The 20294-nt window shown below is 49.1% G+C and overlaps 9 protein-coding genes across 9 annotated transcripts; 4 read left to right on the top strand and 5 right to left on the bottom strand.

Moving 5' to 3' along the window:
• Positions 1–856: 856 nt before the first annotated feature.
• EDB91DRAFT_1237269 (peptidyl-prolyl cis-trans isomerase) lies at positions 857–2289 on the top strand (the record flags this gene model as incomplete). Its single annotated transcript, XM_041321562.1, has 7 exons — positions 857–980; positions 1031–1118; positions 1172–1209; positions 1259–1344; positions 1400–1514; positions 1572–1841; positions 1892–2289. 7 exons carry the CDS (start codon positions 857–859, stop codon positions 2287–2289), a joined length of 1119 nt encoding a protein of 372 aa, XP_041177214.1.
• Positions 2290–5337: 3048 nt separating this feature from the next.
• On the top strand, positions 5338–6965 carry EDB91DRAFT_347691 (Chloroperoxidase). The gene is made up of 4 exons (XM_041326961.1): positions 5338–5754; positions 5826–6029; positions 6085–6298; positions 6349–6965. Exons 1-4 carry the CDS (start codon positions 5532–5534, stop codon positions 6569–6571), a joined length of 864 nt encoding a protein of 287 aa, XP_041177213.1. The 5' UTR covers positions 5338–5531; the 3' UTR covers positions 6572–6965.
• A 407-nt stretch (positions 6966–7372) lies between these two features.
• EDB91DRAFT_1053120 (uncharacterized protein) lies at positions 7373–8478 on the bottom strand (the record flags this gene model as incomplete). The annotated part of the gene is made up of 6 exons (XM_041313725.1): positions 7373–7510; positions 7564–7671; positions 7733–8178; positions 8231–8296; positions 8346–8382; positions 8449–8478. 6 exons carry the CDS (start codon positions 8476–8478, stop codon positions 7373–7375), a joined length of 825 nt encoding a protein of 274 aa, XP_041177212.1.
• A 44-nt stretch (positions 8479–8522) lies between these two features.
• Positions 8523–8955, top strand: EDB91DRAFT_1222722 (uncharacterized protein; the record flags this gene model as incomplete). The annotated part of the gene is made up of 2 exons (XM_041320924.1): positions 8523–8758; positions 8816–8955. The coding sequence occupies exons 1-2, from the start codon at positions 8680–8682 to the stop codon at positions 8953–8955; spliced, it is 219 nt and encodes a 72-aa protein (XP_041177211.1). The 5' UTR covers positions 8523–8679.
• A 127-nt stretch (positions 8956–9082) lies between these two features.
• Positions 9083–9553, bottom strand: EDB91DRAFT_1248285 (uncharacterized protein; the record flags this gene model as incomplete). The annotated part of the gene is made up of 5 exons (XM_041322908.1): positions 9083–9213; positions 9269–9318; positions 9372–9393; positions 9446–9458; positions 9506–9553. 5 exons carry the CDS (start codon positions 9551–9553, stop codon positions 9083–9085), a joined length of 264 nt encoding a protein of 87 aa, XP_041177210.1.
• Positions 9554–9801: 248 nt separating this feature from the next.
• EDB91DRAFT_1053030 (BRO1-like domain-containing protein) lies at positions 9802–12864 on the top strand (the record flags this gene model as incomplete). Its single annotated transcript, XM_041313717.1, has 5 exons — positions 9802–9988; positions 10042–10553; positions 10602–11750; positions 11800–12101; positions 12153–12864. 5 exons carry the CDS (start codon positions 9802–9804, stop codon positions 12862–12864), a joined length of 2862 nt encoding a protein of 953 aa, XP_041177209.1.
• A 207-nt stretch (positions 12865–13071) lies between these two features.
• On the bottom strand, positions 13072–13551 carry EDB91DRAFT_1053180 (uncharacterized protein; the record flags this gene model as incomplete). The annotated part of the gene is made up of 4 exons (XM_041313731.1): positions 13072–13282; positions 13337–13357; positions 13417–13451; positions 13504–13551. 4 exons carry the CDS (start codon positions 13549–13551, stop codon positions 13072–13074), a joined length of 315 nt encoding a protein of 104 aa, XP_041177208.1.
• A 118-nt stretch (positions 13552–13669) lies between these two features.
• EDB91DRAFT_1132205 (amino acid permease-domain-containing protein) lies at positions 13670–16854 on the bottom strand. The gene is made up of 14 exons (XM_041318683.1): positions 16717–16854; positions 16559–16665; positions 16158–16506; positions 15994–16101; positions 15707–15941; positions 15474–15648; positions 15249–15421; positions 15124–15196; positions 14894–15071; positions 14667–14846; positions 14405–14612; positions 14239–14356; positions 14145–14182; positions 13670–14089 (listed from the first exon to the last, which is right to left on the bottom strand). The coding sequence occupies exons 2-14, from the start codon at positions 16629–16631 to the stop codon at positions 13940–13942; spliced, it is 2058 nt and encodes a 685-aa protein (XP_041177207.1). The 5' UTR covers positions 16632–16665; positions 16717–16854; the 3' UTR covers positions 13670–13939.
• A 625-nt stretch (positions 16855–17479) lies between these two features.
• EDB91DRAFT_1081966 (uncharacterized protein) lies at positions 17480–17989 on the bottom strand (the record flags this gene model as incomplete). The annotated part of the gene is made up of 1 exon (XM_041315441.1): positions 17480–17989. The coding sequence occupies one exon, from the start codon at positions 17987–17989 to the stop codon at positions 17480–17482; it is 510 nt and encodes a 169-aa protein (XP_041177206.1).
• Between the last annotated feature and the right edge of the window lie 2305 nt (positions 17990–20294).

The following is a 20294-nucleotide window of genomic DNA, read 5'->3' as shown; positions in this document are numbered from 1 at the left end:
CAACAGTGATGAGAGTATACAGCCGTCTCTTGTGGGCACGCATGAAATTTTAAACCTGACTCCTTCGCTCTATCCCTTCAAGAGTGCCAATAACCCATGTCAGAGCACGGGCCTGTGCGCAAGGAGCAAGTTAAGGTCGGAGTGGATGTATCCGAGGTCCAATTTTCGCTTGCGCAAGCCTCAAGCCAGGTTTGAGCTTCTACAAAAACACAGGGAAATAAGTATTTTAGCTTCACCTAGGGAGCTTGAATGATTAGCAAAGGAACACGTACCGCGGTCCGTACTATCACTCATTCTGAGTCATTCATAGAAAGTCTATACTCTGTAGCCTCGTCGTCGTCTTCTACACCGGGTAAGTAGTCGATTCTGAGCGCTGGCCAGTGGCCATCCACGGACGGTTACGATCATAATGCCCAAACATCATAGTTGTCGTCGAGCACTAGGTAATCGACAATTGGTCAGCTTCAACTTGGCTTGCTTGCGTTCGTTCCATCATCATATACAATTCCTCAACAAAAATCAGCCGCTAACGCTGTCCATTGATCATGTGGTAGTCTTGACCTAGTGCGTTGTAGCAAACGGTGCAAGGTCTATACGAACTGCACTCGTCTGAATGCATCTAGAACGTCTATAGAATGCGGCAAGCTCTCGCACTTGTTTTGATCAAACAGAAATAAATTGATGGGATGATATCGGCCTTCATGACAGTTCTCGAAACTGCCAGAAACAATCGTTCGTCAGTCTTACAGCATCCGATCTGACCTTTATAACTTCGCCAACTCGTGACTTACAAGCGCTGGCGAGACACAACTAATTGTCCTTGAATTCGTTTGTTCGAATTGTCATTGAGCGCTACATGTCTGAAGCATCTGCAGAGCGCCCTATCGCCTACTTTGACATCACCATCGATGGTAAGCCCATTGGGCGCATCGTGTTCTCGCTGTATGCAGACTTAGTACCCAAGACAGCTGAAAACTTCCGTGAGTTTTCAGATACGCGATCAATCATGTCAGATTTATAACCCTTCCAGGTGCATTGTGTACGGGTGAAAAGGGTATCGGAAAGTCTGGCAAGCCGCTATGCTATGCTGGATCTGGCTTTCACCGCGTGATCAAGGGGTAGAAGCTTCCAGTCCCCTGATATTGCAACGAAGGCTAATGCAGTGCACCAGGTTCATGTGTCAAGGTGGTGACTTCACGGCGGGCAATGGTGCGTCCCAGAGTCAAATCCAGATGTCACAAACTCATTGTCCAGATAGGCACCGGGGGAGAATCAATCTACGGCGAGAAATTCGAAGACGAAGCGTTCCCTGTGAAACACACGAAACCTTTCTTGTTGTCCATGGTAGAATTCCGCCTTATTTTCCATCGAGGAATGTTGGTTTTGATCGGATTCTCAGGCAAACGCAGGAAAAGACACTAACGGCTCGCAATTCTTCATCACCGTGAACCAAACCCCCCATCTTGATGGCAAGCACGTGGTTTTTGGTGAAGTGATCAAGGGCAAATCATTAGGTAAGATATATTGTCCACGCGCCTCTTACTTTTTGACGGATTGCTTACTATGCGTAGTCCGTACAATTGAAAACTACCCTATTGCGTCTGGAGATGTGCCCGCTGCTCCTGTCATTATCTCTGCTTGCGGCGTTCTCTCCCCGGATGACCCTTCCCTCACCAGTTCCGAGACAACCATTGGCGATGACCACGAGGATTACCCTGAAGACGATGATTCCGACGTGCAGAATCCCGCAGTTGCGCTGAATATTGCACGTGAAATCCGTGAGCTCGGGAACAAGCTCTTCAAGGATGGACAAGTAGAACTCGCACTCAAAAAGTACCTTAGTGAGTCATCCCGCAAACATCCTTCGTTCGCAGCATCAACAAAATGTCAGAATCGATAAGGTACCTGGACGTGCACCCCGTATTGCCGGAAAACTCTCCACAGGAGCTCAAGGACTCTTATGACTCGCTTCTTGCGCCCCTTCTATTAAACTCGGCACTCGCTGCGCTGCGCACGCAACCCGCAGCTGCCGAAACTGCAGTGAAGAATGCCACGCGAGCTTTGGACCGTCTGCAGCTGAGCAACCCAGATAAAGCCAAGGCCCTGTATCGCAGGGCGGCGGCACATGTCATTCTTAAGCAGGAAGATGAAGCTGAAGCGGACCTTGTTGCTGCTAGTCAACTTGCACCCGAAGACCCGGCGATTGTGGGCGAGCTCGCGAAAGTGAGGCAGAAGAAGAGGGAGAAGAGGGAGAGGGAGAAGAAGGTTTACAAGAAACTGTTCTCATAGACTGATCATCAAATTCATCGTAATCATTGGAAGAATAGAAGTTGACTACAAGGCGCTGTAAGCAATCAGTTTGGCTGAATTCTAAACATTTGCCATCGTCGTTCGGGATTAAATGTGCATACCTGATTCACATAGTACGTCTGTGTCTTCTATCCAGAATATTTAACAATATTTACAAGCTGATGGAATACGAGAATCATAAGGCAAGCATTTTACTGCATTATATTGACAGCAGTCTATGTTCGTCGCCCAAGGATAGGGATTATACATTGAAAATTCAGTCGTGGCGCTTAACCAGCAACCCGTAAATGACCTCTTCTTCTTTGTCCTTCTTCTTTCCCCATTGGCCATGGGCAACCATCTTCGCTCTCCTCAAATGTCCCACCGTTGGCGCATCGCTATCACCGCAACGTCTCTCAATTCCAACTCTCTGCAAGACTGGACTTTGAACCATCAGTACCAACTTGACATCGTCATTGACCAGGGAGAAGTAGGACATGCCCGCCCGTAAGGAAGTTCATTGCATCGCCTATGATAACAATCTGTAACCCCCTCGTTATCTTGCGCGTTGAAATATCGAACGCGGAGATGACTTACGAGCGCATTTTCCTTATAACGGACCCAGCGCCATTTGCCTTCATGGTTCTGAACTTGCACTGCATCGACAGGCTGACTCCAAAAAATCGTAACGCTTCCATGGTCTTGTAGTAACACTGGTGAGCACACTTTTCACTTCATGAGTGAGGTACTCACCCGTGTGTCCCATCAGCCAAACATTATTTGTTGTCTTCTTCTGCCTCTGTTCGTGGGTGGCTAAACCATACGAACTTGTGAAGAGTAGAAATTGAAGGAAGTGCATACTACTTGATGAACTTGACTGTTCAATAATAAGTCAGCAACGGGTCGGGCTGTTTCAAAAATTGATATCCCGGGCATCTCATTAGCAGCGTCACAGTCATGGTTGTTGACTAGCGTTTCTTCGGGTAGCTCGAAGCCACGTGCGATAAGCCTGGAAGAAAATCTGTTATCAGGAGGTCACCCTCGAGCGCAAAAAGACATATCCTCGCCTCAGGATGAGATGCAACACATTTTAATGGTTGTGTTTGGTAAACGCTGCAATTTCTGGGAGGAGAGGACGGACGGCCTCTGGGTGACTTCGCCTATTCACATAATAATTGACTGGAAGGACGTGAGGCTAGTATCGATGAAATGTAACTGCATTCTACTCGCGGCTATATTGCTCTTGCTGGGTGCGGAATCCCCCATCTACATCCTGGATTCGATTGAATAAACGCCATGTTTCAGGTAGGACACAACTGCACGCACCGCGTACTGTCGGAATCTATACCCTTCGGGTGACCCGGTTTCACTTAATATTGTAAACTGACGGCCGAGAAGGGTACATCCGCAATGTCGAACATGCGAGTTGTGTGAGTCGAGTTGTGATATATATTCCACATACCTGAGATAATTGCCTCACCTGGGCCTGCGTATTTATGAGATAGAAAGACCTATCATTGCGGAGGGCCTTCCTTAATTCGATTGCGAGAGCGGCCCGACCTTCTTCGGTGTCGGCTGTCGAGACGTCGATGGTAGGCTCCCGAACGGGGGGAAATAGGGGGAAATAAGTCACTGGACTGATCAAATATCGCAGCGAGAAAGCTCAGCAAACATGTCAAGTCCAACGAGTAGATACTTGGGGGATGGTACTGCAAGGTGGGAGGGGAAACATTCAGGACAGTGCTTGCAGACTCAGTGCAGACAGCTGAAGATTGAAGGCTGCACCACTGCGGGAGCCAGGCTGGTTGTTGGAGCCAATATCGCGAGAGATGTAGAGGCAGGTAGAAGAGGACGAGGATGGCTATGTCAGCGGTAGACACATAGAATAAGGAAGGCAGTTGTTCCTTCTAATAAAGTGTTAGCAGCTGCGTTGGGGCCCCGGGGTCTTGTGTCGCCCGTACTGGCTGTCCAGGAACGTGCCATCGAGAGGGTCCGATGGGCTGGCGCCAACCTTGGTACGCTGGCCGCGATACTAATGGAGAAATCGGGATAATGATGTTGTTGAGGGGTTGTGGGACTAAAGGTGAACAAATTTTAGCCAACAAGGTTGTTACTTAGGTTTCAAGCGCTGGAGGCGGGAGGTCGCTCAACCCGTTCGCGGCAAGTGTCACTTAAGATACGTGGTTTTAAATTTCAACGTCGGACGAGCACGACAAGCACGACTCAAGAGTCGGTGACACGATCTATTGGGTTGGGCTGGGCCGAGCGTTAGCTCGGGATGAGACGCAAGCAGGTGGAGACGCTGGGTGGACGGGACAACTGCTTACGAATTCGATCGTGTCTAATGACTCTTCGAGTAGCAATAATTGGGACGGTAAAGTGCAATTGATAGAGCAGACTATAAGACGTATGACTAAACAAATTACTAGGAGTAGAATTACGGTGCGATAAAATTAAAGGGAGTGGTGGGCGGGTATAAAGAAAACTGTTCGAGCGAGTGAGGAGTGTAATGAACGACGAACTCGATGTCGTGGCGGAGAGGAACAAACGGCGAACAGCGCAACCGCTCAGCTGGACGCATGGTGCCGGGATATTCCGGCAGGCTGCATTACCCGACACCTGGACATTTTTGTGTGACTGTATGTGACCAATTGTAACAAAAATGTCACGCTTTCCATGTGTGACCTGCCAATTTCTGTGGGGTGCCGATTGCACCGGAAGGGATAGTACTCCTAGATAGCGATTCATTTCGGAATCATTAATCCACCTCGCCGCCAAGTGCGCGCAGAGACTTTTCAACTCCTTCAAGTTGACACAATCAAGGAGGCTCGAATACGATTGCTACAAAAAGTAAAAACCATAGTACTAGATATAATAATAAAAGCAAAGAAACCTAAGCGACTGACACAGAAACACCGCGGAGTAAACACGAACTTAGTATCAGCTAGAACTCCGGAAATTGACAGTTGCACAGACAAATACTGGCAAAGCTTCGGTAGCTTTGCGGACCGAATAGCCAGGTATGTGCATAGTATTACACTCCGGGTCGGTAAAAGGACAATTGGAAGTCGCCAGAACTCGCCTCGTGGCCGTTACATTGATATTCTCTGTGACACCTTGGGAATACTCCTCCCCATGCGGAACCAAGTTTGCGGAACCCTTAGACATATATTAAAGGCCTTCATGAGACTTGGCTTCCTGCTCACAAAGAGGCTAGGTATCCCTCAACGCAAGGGGAATAAATGGGCTTCCTCTCCAGCATATCCAGCCTTTTCTACGATGTTGGGATCATATCTTGGGATGTGCTCCTCACGCTCCTCAATCTCGTGAACAGGAAGCGCCGCATTGGACATGTCACGCCTGAGGGCCACCCAGGCTATGGAGGGCACTGGCCTGAGTTTAGGCCTCCTCAGGAGGGTGACTCCCGCTGCTCATGCCCCGCACTCAATGCGATGGCCAATCACGGTCAGTGATCTGCAAACAATATTTTAAGCGCTTAGGCTAATAGTAGCACTGGCGGTGTGGCATGATGAAAGGCATCCTCTCACGCAGCGGCCGTGGGATCTCTTTCATCGATCTTAACCACCAGATTCGGGCGACTTATAACTTCGCTCCTTCCTTCTGCTCTTATGTACCGCACTATGCCGCTCGCATGCTCAAAAAGAGCTACAGCAATGATACCTTTGATCTGGCAGAACTCGACCTGCACAATGGTATTGAACACGACGCATCTCTCTTCCGTGAGTGATTTACTACAAATGCCTTGTTCATGCATATCGAATAACTTGTCTTCAGGCCTTGATGCTGCCCTTGAACCAAACCAATCAGTGAAGCACATACCTTTCATAGAGGAGTTACTTGCGGCATCTACCGGCAAGGGCAAGGATGGCAAGGATATCCTTACCTCCAAAGATCTCTCCAGGATTCTCGGCAAGCGTCGTGCAGTGGCGCGTGCAGTAAACAAGGAGTTCTCGCTGAGCTTCTTCCACAAGATCTTCGGTAGCTCCAAGTATGTCATGACGTCATCCTTTTCAAGCACTTTCTGAACGTTCGCATCAGTTCCTCGACACTGCTCACAATTTTTGGAGGTCGTGTGGATGACCTGCGTAGCGTTGTTCTCCATGAGCGGCTCCCAGAAGGCTGGGAGTCGCGCATTCGCCAACCTTACGGACTGACTTTGACGAACTTCAACAAGACTGTACTGGGAGTTGAATTCGGTGTGCGCGAGAAGGATTGGGCAGAAGCGGCACAGGAGGCAGCACGTAATAGTGCTCCTACTTGAAATCACACTCCATCTACATCTACTCCAACCATGGATATAGCATCATCTCATAAGAGGTCATCATTCTCTACTGTCTGCTTTCATGTTATGTACAACCACACTGCAGTACTACCGACATTACGATGTGTTGATACCTTGACGTTACGTTTCCAGCCTATCTATATCTGCCCTTGCTCTCCCCCCGAGGAGTCAAGTATCTCGATCGTCGTTGCCCTTTGCTCCATTCAAGTTGACTGGATCACACATCATTAATATTGCGCGTGTAGTCGCTGTTGTTGGAAAGCCAATCGAGGAAAAAAGAACTGAAATTGTTGAAGCAAGCACATAGATAACCAGCGCTCTAAGGCAAACGTATGACTGTCTGCATTGGCACAATACTGCCTGTGGTCCCGCTTGCCGTGAAGGACGACGTTTCCCGAGCTCTCTTGGCTCAATTGTCTACTCCATTGCCTGTTGAATGTAATCTAGATATCCCTAATACGTGGCAGGATTGACGTATTTAAGGATACGAATGCTAGCTGAAGTCGCCGTAAGGAAGCGACATTTCCCAACCTGTCTTGGTTCCATCGATGTCAATCCTTACATGTCTGCTTTCATGCTACGACCAGCTCACGGCGTTTACGATGTGTTCCGATCTCTCGCTAATGCGTGGCAGGGTTGACGTCGAAGATTGAATGGTAGCCGTCAATGCTCTTTCGGTTTGCTCTTGGTCGTTTCATGCATCGTTGGATATTTGTGAAAATAGAAATTATGCATTACGATCAAACTGACCAAGACCAGCACAGGATCATTTTCGAGACATCACCGTACGGGGTCCGCTCCAGGCCCGATCTCGTGCACAACGTAGTAGCTGAAGAACAACACCTTGAATGTCAACGCTAACCCTGCGTGCAGCGCGCCGATAACAATTATCAGCAAGCGAGTGGCTTTCGCGTCGGCCTGAGCGAGTCATCAATAATCAAAACTAGATCAGGCAAGGAATATGATCATACCATCGCCAATATTGGGTACACGTTCGCCACGAGGAAGTACCCTGATGAGCAGAACGCGATGCCCACAAGAACCCAACGCAAAATGGGAACAGGAACAACACATAATATCTATGGGATGACGGGTATTCAACAAAACGGTGCACCTAGTTGCGAAAGTTCATGCGCTTACCGAAATAGGTACCCAGACGAATAGTGAGTAACCCCAGACCCCAAGTGCTTCTACCACGCCCCATTCGCCAACGCCGAAGTAGCGCAGTGCAAGCCACAGCAGAATAGGTACTGCAAATGCGTATATGTATACGATCGTTGCCGCAAGACTAAGCAGGCCAAAGTCATATTCATACGCAACTCCTGGGGCCGAAAGGTAGCTAGCGATGCTTGCTGCGAGAGACGAAGAAAGAAATAGAGCTAGTATAAGCGTGGTTGGGATCCAAAAAGGGCCATATAGATCGGCAGTGGGTGTAAGAACCGTCAGGTACGAGGGTGAAGTGGGGAGGAGCGTCGTGTAACATCGCTTCAAGACGGTCGACGTATCAACGTCAAAGTATGGTTGGTAATATTCGACTGTCCAGAATCCAGATGGACCTTTGCTCGTGGTGTGGTCTGTGAGATATCCTGTGTTTGGGTACACGTCAGGGGATGTTGTTATGACGAATTTTCGACGTACCTCTGTCAAGGTTTGGAGTGGCAGACTGCGTTCGTTGGTCTCCTCTCGCGTCCGCTCCAAGGAAAGCTGCTCGGGATTGAATATCTGATCGCCACTTCAAGGCAAACGCGCTCACATTTGAACTCGAAACCCTCTGGTCCTTCTTCTAGTCGCTATAACCCACAGTGCAGCATCAGGAATTCTGTTGAACACAACAATAATAGCACCATGCCACTCACATCATCCTCTTCCACAGCAACATAAGCCATTGTTCCTCGCGCAGAAAAAGGCAGGATGTTGTTGATGAGAGACAAGCTAGTACAGTTAGCGTGTCAAGGGACTCTTGACACCCTGTTCAATCGTCAAGGACCCCGAAGATATATCTTCAGAGAAATTTAACCTTCCTTCCGGACGAGCCAGCATCTTATTTTACAATTAAGTAGCAACCTTCTACTGTCCGTGAGCTAGCAATGGCACAGAAGCTGCCTCCTCAAGCTCGCAGGCTCCGCACCATCATCGTCACCGTTCCTATCATGGGGGCAACAGCATGTTCGTCTTCGTTCAGCAAACGTTCCGGTGCCTCAGCTTACCTTGAATTGCCTGCAGACGTGCTCTACGAGCGGCTTGTGCTTGGAAAACCTCGAAGAACGTTGCCTAGGGAGTCACCACAACACTCTTCTACAATCAATGAATTACTGCCCGAAAACTCCAACGCTGGGAGCGAACACTGGTCAAAAGGAGAATGAACATTCGCGTTGTGATCTATGGGAGGCGGAAGGATGTGCAAAGGCACTCTATGTAAAATAATGCTAGGTCCTCGAGGATGCCACCGTCCAGAGCACTCTGCGATACTACTGAATGAGTCGAACGACATCACTTGCTCTCGTCTGTCTGAGATATTATCCGCGTCCCCGAGACGCGTGCGGGGTTGAATGAGCGATCGCAGTCTGCGTATGCTGCACCCATGCCGAAGCCCGTTGAAAGGGCAATAGGCCATGTCCGTCCTGTAATATTTCGGGTTAGAATGTGTAGAGAAAATAAGGTAGGTAAGACGCGGACTTCGGAAAAGAATGACGGATCCAACAACTCCTACGCTGAAACCTACACCACTGCACAATTCTCAGTAATTCATGCCAACTACAAAATGCAAGTCAAGACTCACGCCTTCACCAAGAAATCGGCCACTTGCGGACATAGTCAGTAAACTCCTCCAACTCAGAAAATGAAAGCACATACGACACCTGTCATACTTGAGGATGATTAGCTTCAAACATTGTGTTTGACGATATAACTCACCTTCTGGCTAACAATGTTCTCGCTGGATGATGCTTTTTCAGACGACATAGCTCTGGTTGTGAGATGACGGTCTTGAACCCAAGCACGACGGGCGGAAACGGCAAGGAACCAACCCCTCTCACGGGGGTTGACATCTACAGATTCGGAAACTGCTTCCGGATTCCGTGAGCCATACTAGTATGCGCAGTTTCACGGAATCATAGCCTACTTGCTGGAACACGACCGCAGTGCTCTGGTCAGGTTGCATCAGGCTCTGAGTGCAACTTCAAGGCAAATAAAAGGTATAGTGTTCAGAAATGGCGCACCAGTCGCCCATGATAGCGATTCCGAAGAAGACGACGGAGGACGTCGATTGGACAGGCCCCATACGCAATCTCATTGCCAAGTCTTTCGGCGAGAACCCAGATAACTATGCGCAGGAGTGCCAAGCGCTGCAACGCTGTCGACAAGACGCTGTCAAAGGCGCAGGCAGCGATATGACAGGTTCGTCGCTCAAGCAATCATGATCTCAGGGTACTCACTGCCTTGCTTCCCAGGTCGCGATCTCCTCTACAAGTACTTTGGGCAACTCGAGATCCTCGAGATGCGTTTCCCAGAGATTCGCGTCAACTTTCCGTGGCATGACGCTTTGACGAACAAGCTGACTACGCAGACGTCTATTGCGTATGAGAAGGCCTCGGTTCTGTTTCAGATCGCGGCCACGCATTCCGCCATTGCCGCCTCTCAGAACAGGTCCGATCCAGAAGGGCTCAAACTCGCCTTCTACTACTTCCGAACATGTGCAGGCATGCTCACCTATGTCAACGAGAACTTCTTGCATGCCCCTTCGACTGACCTCAGCCGGGAGGTGATCAAATTTTTGGTAGGAGTCATCATGGCGCAAGCTACGGAAGTATTTTTAGAAAAGTGCATCAGCGAGAAGAAGGCGCCCACCCTGGTGGCCAAGATTGCTTCCCAGTCTGCATCCATGTACACCTCCCTGAACGAGGAAGTAAAGGAGTTCATGGGTAAGGGCATATTCGATCGCAACTGGGTCACTCTTATCCAGGTATGTTTATATTACGAAGCCTGATACTAGCATTGACGTGTCGCCCAGATCAAATCCAAACACTTTGGCTCTATCGCACAATACTATCGCGGTCAAGTTGACGATAAAGCTGGGGCTCACGGCGAGGCCCTCGTACGATTCACCCTCGCTGAATCTCTAGCAAAAGAAGCCAATCGCTCTGCTGCATCATTCTCTGCTCTATTTGCCCACGTATCACCTACGCTTCCCGCAGATGCCGGGCCTTCCATCACCGAACGCACGAAGGTGCAGCTCCAATTAAGCACAGACCGCAAGACAGAAGCGCAGCGTGAAAATGATCTCATCTACAATGCTGTCCTTCCATCAGCCGACGCACTGCCCGCCATCGAGAAAGCAGTTGTCGCCACCCCTATCTCCATTCAAGAGGTGTATCGCGCGCCAGATGTCCAGAATGTTATAGGCTCGGACATCTTCATCAAGTTGATCCCGCTGAGTGTGCACGAGAGCGCCAGCGTGTACTCAGAGGAGAAGGCGAAGCTTGTGCGCAAAGAAGTCGAGAACGCAGAAAGCGCTGAGGTCGAGGCGCGCAGCGCACTGGAAGCGATGGGAGTGCAGGAGGGACTTGCAAGATTCAAGGCGATGGCTGAGGGTAGCTTGGGTGGGGAGGAAGAGATTCCCCTGGATGTACGCCGGTGGAGAGAGGATATCAACGTCATGGAGGACAGGGAGGGTATCGAAACGCTCTTGCGCGAGATGGGTCGTCTCAAAGAGGCTGTCAAAGCAGAGCTGGATGGTTTTTCGAGGGACCTGGATGTTGAATCGAGAGAGTGCGAGACGATGCGGGTCAAGTACGACCACCTGTGGACACAGGAGCCATCTGCGTCTCTTACGAAGTCTATCCGGCAAGACTTAAAATCTCATACAGGCGCCTTAGACGCGGCTGCTGTGTCAGACCAACAGGTATCGACACTCTGGGAATCAGTCAAATCTGACATTCGACTACTGCTATCACCTGGCGTCGAGGATGTCTTCCGCGCTAGTGCCCAGCGTGATGCCCCTTCAGAAAGCCTGCTTGATCTTGACATCGGTACCGAGGCGCACGATGAGAAGGAGCGAGCCAAAATCGGCAAGTACACTAAAGAAATTGATGAGCGTTTTGGACGGTTGAAGAAAATTGCTTATGAGCGAGGAGAAGTACTCAAAGAGCTGAAAGACAAAGTAACGTGCATGATAACTTTTGGACTTGGCTGATACCGTCTCCATCTAGATTCAAGCTGACGACGTTTCGCACCTGTTACTTTTGAACCGCCGTAACCCTGGTGCCGAGCAGTCGCTGTTCACCGCAGAACTTGAGAAGTTCCGGCCATACCAACAGCGCCTTGTAGCTACTGTGCACAATCAGCAAGTCGTATTGCAGGAAATCCAGGGACTATGGAAGAGCTTACGAGACCTTGCTGGGCGTGGACCTGGTGCAAAGAAGTGGGATGAACGCGAGCGGCGGAAGAAGGACACTGTACGTAGGTTTTCGAATGCGAGAGACGGGTATATGGAGGTCAGGGATGGGTTGACGTATGTGTACTCTTTTCCCCGTTCCATCCTTACTGACTAAATCCGGTTCAGGAAAGGACTGCAGTTCTACCAACAACTCACTGAACTGAGTGCGACGCTCGCCCTGAGTGTTAAGTCCTTTATCACCGACCGTCGTTCGGAACGTGACAGACTTGTTGGGCAAGCGGACCTCCAGCAGCGGCTTGCGGTACCACCTACGCCCGCTGAGAAACCTCCCGTGCCACCACCACCGCGTTCTCTCCCATCTCTGAACTCATCCTTCGCATCCATGAATCTGCAAGGAAGTAAGAATCCGGTATCTCCCCCACCGAAACCGCCACAGGCGTCATACTCCTCCGCATTCCCGCCACCTCCACACCAGTCAACCAAGGCACAGTTGAATTTTCCACCTCCACCACCACAACCCGCACGCCCAACATATACAAATTCAATATCGCCAACTCCGCCACCCGACCCATATGCAAGTCTGGGAGCATTCGGATCTCAGTTTTCTCCACCCCGCGCGCGCCTTCCAGTTCCACCTTCTGCTCCGCACACGCAGTCTTCCTTTTCCTTACCGCCACCACCTACACAGCGACCCCAGTACGCTGCGAATCCACAGACATACGGCCAGCAAGCTCCGCCACAGTCACCGTCACGGGGGCCTTATCCAGCACAGACACAGCCGACCCGGCAGGGGTCACAGTACCAGACCATGCCTCCGCCTCCGCCACCTTCACAAGGGAATAATACTCAACAATATTACCAAGGGTATGGAAGATGATAATTTACTTAGATTCCGAGTTTATGAGCTAGAATCAAAATGTGTATGTTGGAAGGAAAGAAATTTCGTAGTCATGCAATGTAATGGAGCACGGGGCTGTCGCTGGCGGTTAGTGGTGCATAGTGGAGGCCGTTTGCTGGAGTCAAGATTCTAGGAACGACCGAAGATATTAATCTTTCGATTAGTCTAATGCCTAGCTTGGCGGTATCATGAGTCACCACCATACAGAACTTTCTTCCCCAACTCCACTGCACGCTGCTCCCATTGGCAGACAGTTCCGAATAAACCAGCGACCTCGTTGTTCCACTTGGACTGAATGAGCGATGTAAGCGGATGGTACGTTATGCGCGTGGACGCAGGCGGAGGAGAGGGAATTGTAGTCGAGGCGCTAACGAGACGTTCCGAGAGGGTATGAATGCTGTAGAATATGTTCAGTAGGCGTTAGAGGTAAAGAGGAGGGATGTAGACGAACTCGGCACGGTGCTGGGCAGTCCTGAGGCATGAACAATGAATCCGTTCGCCTTTAGCTCTTGCACATGGATTGATACTCACCTTGTTTGCATCAAGTTCGAAAACCCATGGTAAATCTAAAGTGGTGGGACGATTAGACGAATTCCTGCATTGGGGAACGACACTTACACCACCCATTACAAGTGCACCAGCGAGAGAGCCAGCCGCGAACGACATCCCTGTGCAGTGCGATGGAAGTTAATTTCTTAGTACAGTAGCTTTCCCTGCAAGCGGCGTCCAAGGACCAAGTTTGCGACTTGAAGATTGTCAAAGCCAAATACGTCACGACAACAAGCACGACAACAACTAAATATATTATGTACGAAGGGACCAGATGATTCAATCACTACGACGTAGCCATAGATAAAGCCTACAGATTCTACAGACGGGCCTAACATTAACTTAGATCTATGTAAGCTTGTAAAAACAATTATACAGCGTCTACACTTGGAGACAAAGCCCATAGTAACACAAGAAGTTGCTCGATATCAAAAGAGCGGCGCCCTACCATACAGCGCGAATTTCATGTCGATAACCGATGGGATCGATGCGATGTACGTGGTGCTCAGATTGAGATAATGCGTGTTCCAAGCTCTGCTACAGGGTACTGGAAATTCGGACCTGGGCTGCTCATGAACATGAGGGACCGCGGAATCTTCAAATGGTGCGCTAGGGCAGCTAGATTTTTTGGGTCAAATTTGCCCTCAACAAGCATCTGGGAGTTCAAGAATTGAGTATTTAAGTACTGAGCGAGGAAGTTGTGCGCGCACCAGGTCAACGGTGATTTCAGGAAAGGCTTCGTCCAGAACTAAGAAACCACACTGTCAGCATCGCCAACATTCAAAGGTAGCAAGATAGGCTTGCTCTTAGCATTGGCCTCCATCTCGGAAGGTATATCTCCATTATGAAAGTGCACTATCTTCAGACATGCCGTTTCTTCATTATGCCGGACATAAAGAATCATGTTGAATAGATCATTGATCTTCAGGCTTGTTTTAGTAAACGTTCACCTTTAGTCTGATGCCCGTACCTCGTCGGTTTTAACCAGCAAACAAACCTCCTGCCTACGCATGCTTCTCATAAGCCGGATCAGACCGTCACCCCACCCTTTGGTAAAGTGCAGTCTATGTAGCCAGGGAAGCTGGTCGTACTCCCAGTATATCCACCGCAGTATAGTGACCTTATTTTGCGACATGGAGAACAGGACGAGAAGGACACTGAAGTATAGAGCAAACCAGCTAAAGCAGTAAATTAGCGTCGACAAATGTCGCGACGGGATGTAGAGGCTTTACCCTGCTATGGTAGGATCGATGGCAATGTTACCTCCCGCTACTGTGATAGTGACACCTACAGCACCAGCAACGATCAGCAGTGAGCATTGCGACCCACGCGGAAGTCGAGGTCGTGAGAAACGGAGGAGTATCAGAGACACCGGGAAGAGCGCCATAACGGACAACCACACCATCGTAAACCTGTTTCATGTCAAATACATCAGATACCGCTGAAATATGAGACATACATCTGGGATATCACAATCAGGTTAGCACCCGTGCTTGCATATATTAAAACACTAAATGCAATAAATGAAAAGACTGTGACATAGGGGGCGCCTGTCGCCGGCAGTCTGGCAAGAAAAATGTGAGGGATGACGCGATCGTATGATAGCTCAGCAAAGAGCTCGCATGCGCTCAAGATTCCTTGAGATATAACATGACTATGCAGTACAACGCGTGAGTCTGGTTCACGAACCTGTGAGTACACCCGCACAGAGTACAACAACAGCGTCCACTACGACCATTATTCGTAACCACCGCCCTGCAACCTAGCCATGTACCTCAGCACGCAAAATCGTCAAAAATGACAAGCGTACTCACCCTTTGAGCTAATAAACTGAGGATATTGTCGCCACTTTCAACCACGTCGAGGGGCAACAACGCCACAATGAGGAGCATCATCCCGCTATTCAGGACAAGCGCAGATAAATGCAAGTTGCGCAGAACCTTAGGATAGCAGTTCTTCTTCATCTTTGCTGTATATGCGGGTGCGCCTATGCGATATTATACGCTGCACGACCGTATGTTACTGGTAGAATCACCCACATTCAAATCCAGTCAGTCCAAGCATCCCTATACATATGCCATTGAACACCTGTCGGGCTATAACCGTAGGAGACAATCCAACCTGCCCCAATGACCAGTTGGAACCAAGCTGAGCCAACCCGGCTCGGCCCCAAGCAATAGCAGAGGCTATAATAAGCATGATCATTATCACAGCCTTTCTCCCACCGGATCATCAGAAGCATGAAGATGGAACAATAAATAGCGGAACTCACGTGCATCGCCAGCACACCAGTTGCTACGCGAGCACTTTCTCTCAAGCCCGAAAGGCTGACGAAAGTAAACAGCACGAAAACAAAGGCAGTGCCAATATAAATTGGAAAGGGTAGCGAGACTTCGCCTGCAAGATATGATGCCGCAGTTGCAGCCGAAACTATTGCTGTCGCTGCAAAATCGAGAAGAAGTAGCGCCGCTCCAAGAAGAGCTACAGATTTTGTTGATACATTAAGCCTGGTGATAGTTGCGTCACGAAATTTTCTGTCTAGAAGGACAGACAACGTACAGGTAGGTATAAGGAGCCCCGCTAATCGGTAGCGCAGAAGCCATTTCCTCCATGATAGGACGCCAGAGAAATAATGTTAATCCAGCCACAAAGAGCGAAATAGGAGAGCTGGAAAGATTGGTGGTAAACGGTGTCCAATTGATGTTAACTGACGGATAGCTCACTAGACACCGGCAACAGCGATAACACTTGGAAGAGTATAGAATATACCGCCAAGTATGTCATTGGCTGCCAGCGCACTGGCTGTAAACTGCCCAAGAACTTGCTGGTCTTGGAAAAAACTCTGTTTGGCTTCACCTTCACCGATATCTTCAGGTGTAAGCTTGAGATGAGAGATAGAACCCCAGCCGGCAAACTCAAAGTCATTGGTGAGGTTCAGGAATCTCGAGGGAACAGCTGTAAACTTGGGCTTTCCTTCTTTATGAGCACGCTGCCGCCGAAGAACGATGTCAAACTGAGACTGGTTAAACAAAGGGGAACTGGAAAAAAGCGAGCCAGAATTTGTTCGGGAATCTTGGTGAATTGAATCAGTGAGGCAACTAAAACGACTGTTTGTGGCACTCACAGTTCGTACTAGATGAGTAATTTCCACTGGAAGGCGGAGGTTCGATGATGTACTCCTGTTCAGAGTTCTGCATCGCGGTTAGAGATTGACGAGCAGCTTCAGGTCCCCTGTATGGCCTCAGTTCACTCTAACTGCAGTTAAGAAGCCAGAGAACTGACTGCAATTAATACGCCTGAACAGAAGTACTTGAGCGGGAGAAGGGGATATACAAGTCGGCGAGGGGTAACCGTGAATTCTGCTTCTCTAGGTCTCATGAAGAGTTGAGCTTTAAGAAAGAACTTGGTTTTACGGCATTTTGATGCCAAAGTAGAATTAAGTAATTCCCGCTACCTTTAAAGTTTAGGTAGTACTACATAGTAATGCTAGTCCGGCCACTTACAGTACCATGTCTTCTACCGACAAGGTTCATGTATGTACTACTCAGCTAATAGAAATCGTTCCTCGTTACTGCTGAATGAGCGTGTAGCTCGTGTAGTTGCACTAGTCAGCTACCGAACGGTTACCCCATGCTACCCCAGGCCCCGGCAGAGTCCAGTAGTCGAGCAGCCAGCCCGGACAGATGGCACTTCATGATGAGCGCGTCAATCAGGTCGTCGTCCTCGTCGTTTGTTGCGTTCCAATTGCCCATGAATATTTGAACTAGCCCAAGCCCATTGTGCCTTCGGCACAGGAAGCAAGCAGAGCACTTCGTGCTCTGCTGGAGGCACCTTCAGTGCCTTGTCTCACTGTGTCTACATATTATTTAATTATAACAAATCAATAATTTCTTACATTATATAGTTTTGTTTTAGTTATGGGATGTTGCACAAACAGTTTGACTGAAGGTTACCTGGGACACTGGTTTGCGATCCCGTGGCCTCGTGCCTCGGCCAGCAGGATGCAAGCCAGTGTCCCAGGTAACCTTCAGTCAAACTGTTTGTGTCATGCTATTGACTCATACACTTCCTCCCAATTATTTGATTTCCTATCTCCCATGTCCTGTGTCCCGTGTCCTGTGTCCCATGTCCCATGGTTCTGTGTCCCACTGTCCCACTGTCCTATTGTCCTGTTGTCCTGTTGTTTGTCCTGTTGTCCCGTGTCCCGTTGTCCCATTTTCCCGTTGTCCCGTTGTCCTGTTGTCCCATTGTCCCATGTCCTATTGTCCCATGTCCCGTGTCCTGTGTCCCGTGTCCCGTGTCCCGTGTCCCGTGTCCCGTGTCCCGTGTCCTGTTGTCCTGTGTCCCATTGTCCCATGTCCCGTGTCCCATGTCCCGTGTCCCATGTCCCGTGTCCCATGTCCCATGTCCCATGTCCCATTGTCTGTCCTCCTGTCTTCCATCCTCCCATTGTCCTCCCATTGTCCTCCCATCCTCTTGTCCTCTCATCCTCCCATTGTGTCCTCTTGTCCTCCTCTTGTCCTCCCATCCTCCCATTGTTCTCCCATCCTCCCATCCTCCCTATTCACCCCATTTTTCCATTCTCCATCTTCCCATTCCCCTGTTTACCCATTGCCAATTTTTCCCATCTTTATATTTTCGCAATTTTGCATTTTCACATTTTTCTACTTGGTGTTTTCTTTTCTCTTTTCCCCACAAAAATCCCAAAATCCCTTGTTGTCCTTCAATTTTTACTATTTATCATGTATTCACAGTTACAGTACATATATAAAATCATTGTTGTTGTGCAAAATGGAGGGCCAGTGAGCACCTGCCAATCCCATCTTTCTATTTTCGCATTTTCGCATTTTTCACATTTTTATTTGCTTGGTGTATCCCGTTTGGCTCAATTTTTACAAATTCCCAATTTTGGACAGTGAGCTCGTATAGTAAGGGACAATGGTTTTCGCAACTTCAAACTCCGCTTGACAGAACCACATGGGATCCCTTTTTCAGCGACCTTAGCGAAATAAGCATTCCAAGCGGCTTGTAAACGAAAAAACCGACGCTGGCGACACCATGTGCGCTACGCGGAATACCCGTCTCCCACCCCTTCCCCCACACCCTTCTCCCTTACTTTTTAAGACGAGTCCAAGCCCATTGTGCCTTTGGCACAGGAAGCAAGCAGAGCACTTTGTGCTCTGCTGGAGGCACCTTTGGTGCCTTGCCTCAATGTGTCTACATATTATTTAATTATAACAAATCAATAATTTCTTACATTATATAGTTTTGTTTTAGTTATGGGATGTTGCACAAACAGTTTGACTGAAGGTTACCTGGGACACTGGCTTGCAATCCCGTGGCCTCGTGCCTCGGCCAGCGGGATGCAAGCCAGTGTCCCAGGTAACCTTCAGTCAAACTGTTTGTGTCATGCTATTGACTCATACACTTCCTCCCAATTATCTTGTCCCATGTCCCATTGTCCCATGTCTTGTTGTCCTGTGTCCTGTTGTCCCATTGTCCCATGTCCTGTGTCTCGTTGTCCCATGTCCCATTGTCCTGTGTCCCATATCCCATTGTCCTGTCTCCATGTCCCATTGTCCTGTGTCCCATGTCCCGTGTCCTGTTCTCCCTTCCTGTTCTCCCCCATGTCCCATGTCCTGTCCCATGTCCCGTCCTGTTCTCCCGTTCTCCCGTGTCCCATGTCCCATGTCCCATGTCCTGTTCCTGTTGTCTCTCCTGTCCCATTGTCCCATGTCCCATTGTCCTGTCCTCCTCTTGTCCTCCCATCCTCTTGTCCTCCTGTAGCCCTCTCATCCTCCCATTGTGTCCTCTTGTCCTCCTCTTGTCCTCCCATCCTCCCATCTTCCTATTCACCCCATTTCTCCATTCTCCATCTTCCCATTCCTCTGTTTACCCATTGCCAAATTTTCCCATCTTTATATTTTCGCAATTTTGCATTTTCACATTTTGCATTTTGCATTTTTCACATTTTTCTACTTGCTTGGTGTTCTCTTTTCTCTTTTCCCCACAAAAATCCCAAAATCCCTTGTTGTCCTTCAATTTTTACTATTTATTATGTATTCACAGTTGCAGTACATATAAAATTCATTGTTGTTGTGCAAAATGAGGGCCAGTGAGCACTTGCCAATCCCATTGTGGCTCAATTTTTACAAATTCCCACGTTTGGACAGTGAGCTCGTATAGTAAGGGACAACGGTTTTTTCAAATTCAAACTCCGCTTGACAGAACCACATGGGATCCTTTTTTCGACCTTACCGACGCAACCGAAAACAACCGAAACAACCGACACCATGTGGGCTACGCGAAAATGCCCAAATCGTCCCACCCCTTCCCCCATACCGTTCTCCCTTACTTTATAGACTAGCCCAAGCCCGTTGTGCCTTCGGCACAGGAAGCAAGCAGAGCACTTCGTGCTCTGCTGGAGGCACCTTTGGTGCCTTGTCTCACTGTGTCTACATATTATTTAGTTGTGAAATCAATCATTTCTTACATCTTACATTTAAAAATATTATATAGTTTTGTTTTAGTTATGGGATGTTGCACAAACAGTTTGACTGAAGGTTACCTGGGACACTGGCTTGCGATCCCGTGGCCTCGTGCCTCGGCCAGCGGGATGCAAGCCAGTGTCCCAGGTAACCTTCAGTCAAACTGTTTGTGTCATGCTATTGACTCATACACTTCCTCCCAATTATCTTGTCCCGTGTCCCGTGTCCCATCTCCCATCTCCTGTCTCCCATCTCCCATATCCCGTCCCCGTCTCCCGTCTCCTCTCCCGTCTCCTCCTCTCCCGTCTCCCGTCTCCCGTCTCCCGTCTCCCGTCTCCCGTCTCCCGTCTCCCATCTCCCATCTCCTTCCCA

This window comes from Suillus paluster (assembly GCF_016628075.1).
Source record: "Suillus paluster strain FC165 chromosome Unknown EDB91scaffold_25, whole genome shotgun sequence".
Classification (NCBI taxonomy): domain Eukaryota; kingdom Fungi; phylum Basidiomycota; class Agaricomycetes; order Boletales; family Suillaceae; genus Suillus; species Suillus paluster.
The sequence above is the reverse complement of the archived record's forward strand: the minus strand, read 5'-3'. Positions and strand labels throughout refer to the sequence as shown.

Bases quoted from the DNA above. Each gene is read 5' to 3' on its own strand.
- EDB91DRAFT_347691 (XM_041326961.1), top strand. From the start codon at position 5,532: ATGGGCTTCCTCTCCAGCATATCCAGCCTTTTCTACGATGTTGGGATC. The intron at 5,755-5,825 runs GTCAGTGATCTG...GCATGATGAAAG, and splicing joins CAATGCGATGGCCAATCACG to GCATCCTCTCACGCAGCGGC. The intron at 6,030-6,084 runs GTGAGTGATTTA...ACTTGTCTTCAG, and splicing joins ACACGACGCATCTCTCTTCC to GCCTTGATGCTGCCCTTGAA.
- EDB91DRAFT_1132205 (XM_041318683.1), bottom strand. From the start codon at position 16,631: ATGCAGAACTCTGAACAGGAGTACATCATCGAACCTCCGCCTTCCAGT. The intron at 16,102-16,157 runs GTGAGCTATCCG...CAATCTTTCCAG, and splicing joins ATCGCTGTTGCCGGTGTCTA to CTCTCCTATTTCGCTCTTTG. The intron at 14,847-14,893 runs GTATGTCTCATA...GACATGAAACAG, and splicing joins CTGATTGTGATATCCCAGAT to GTTTACGATGGTGTGGTTGT.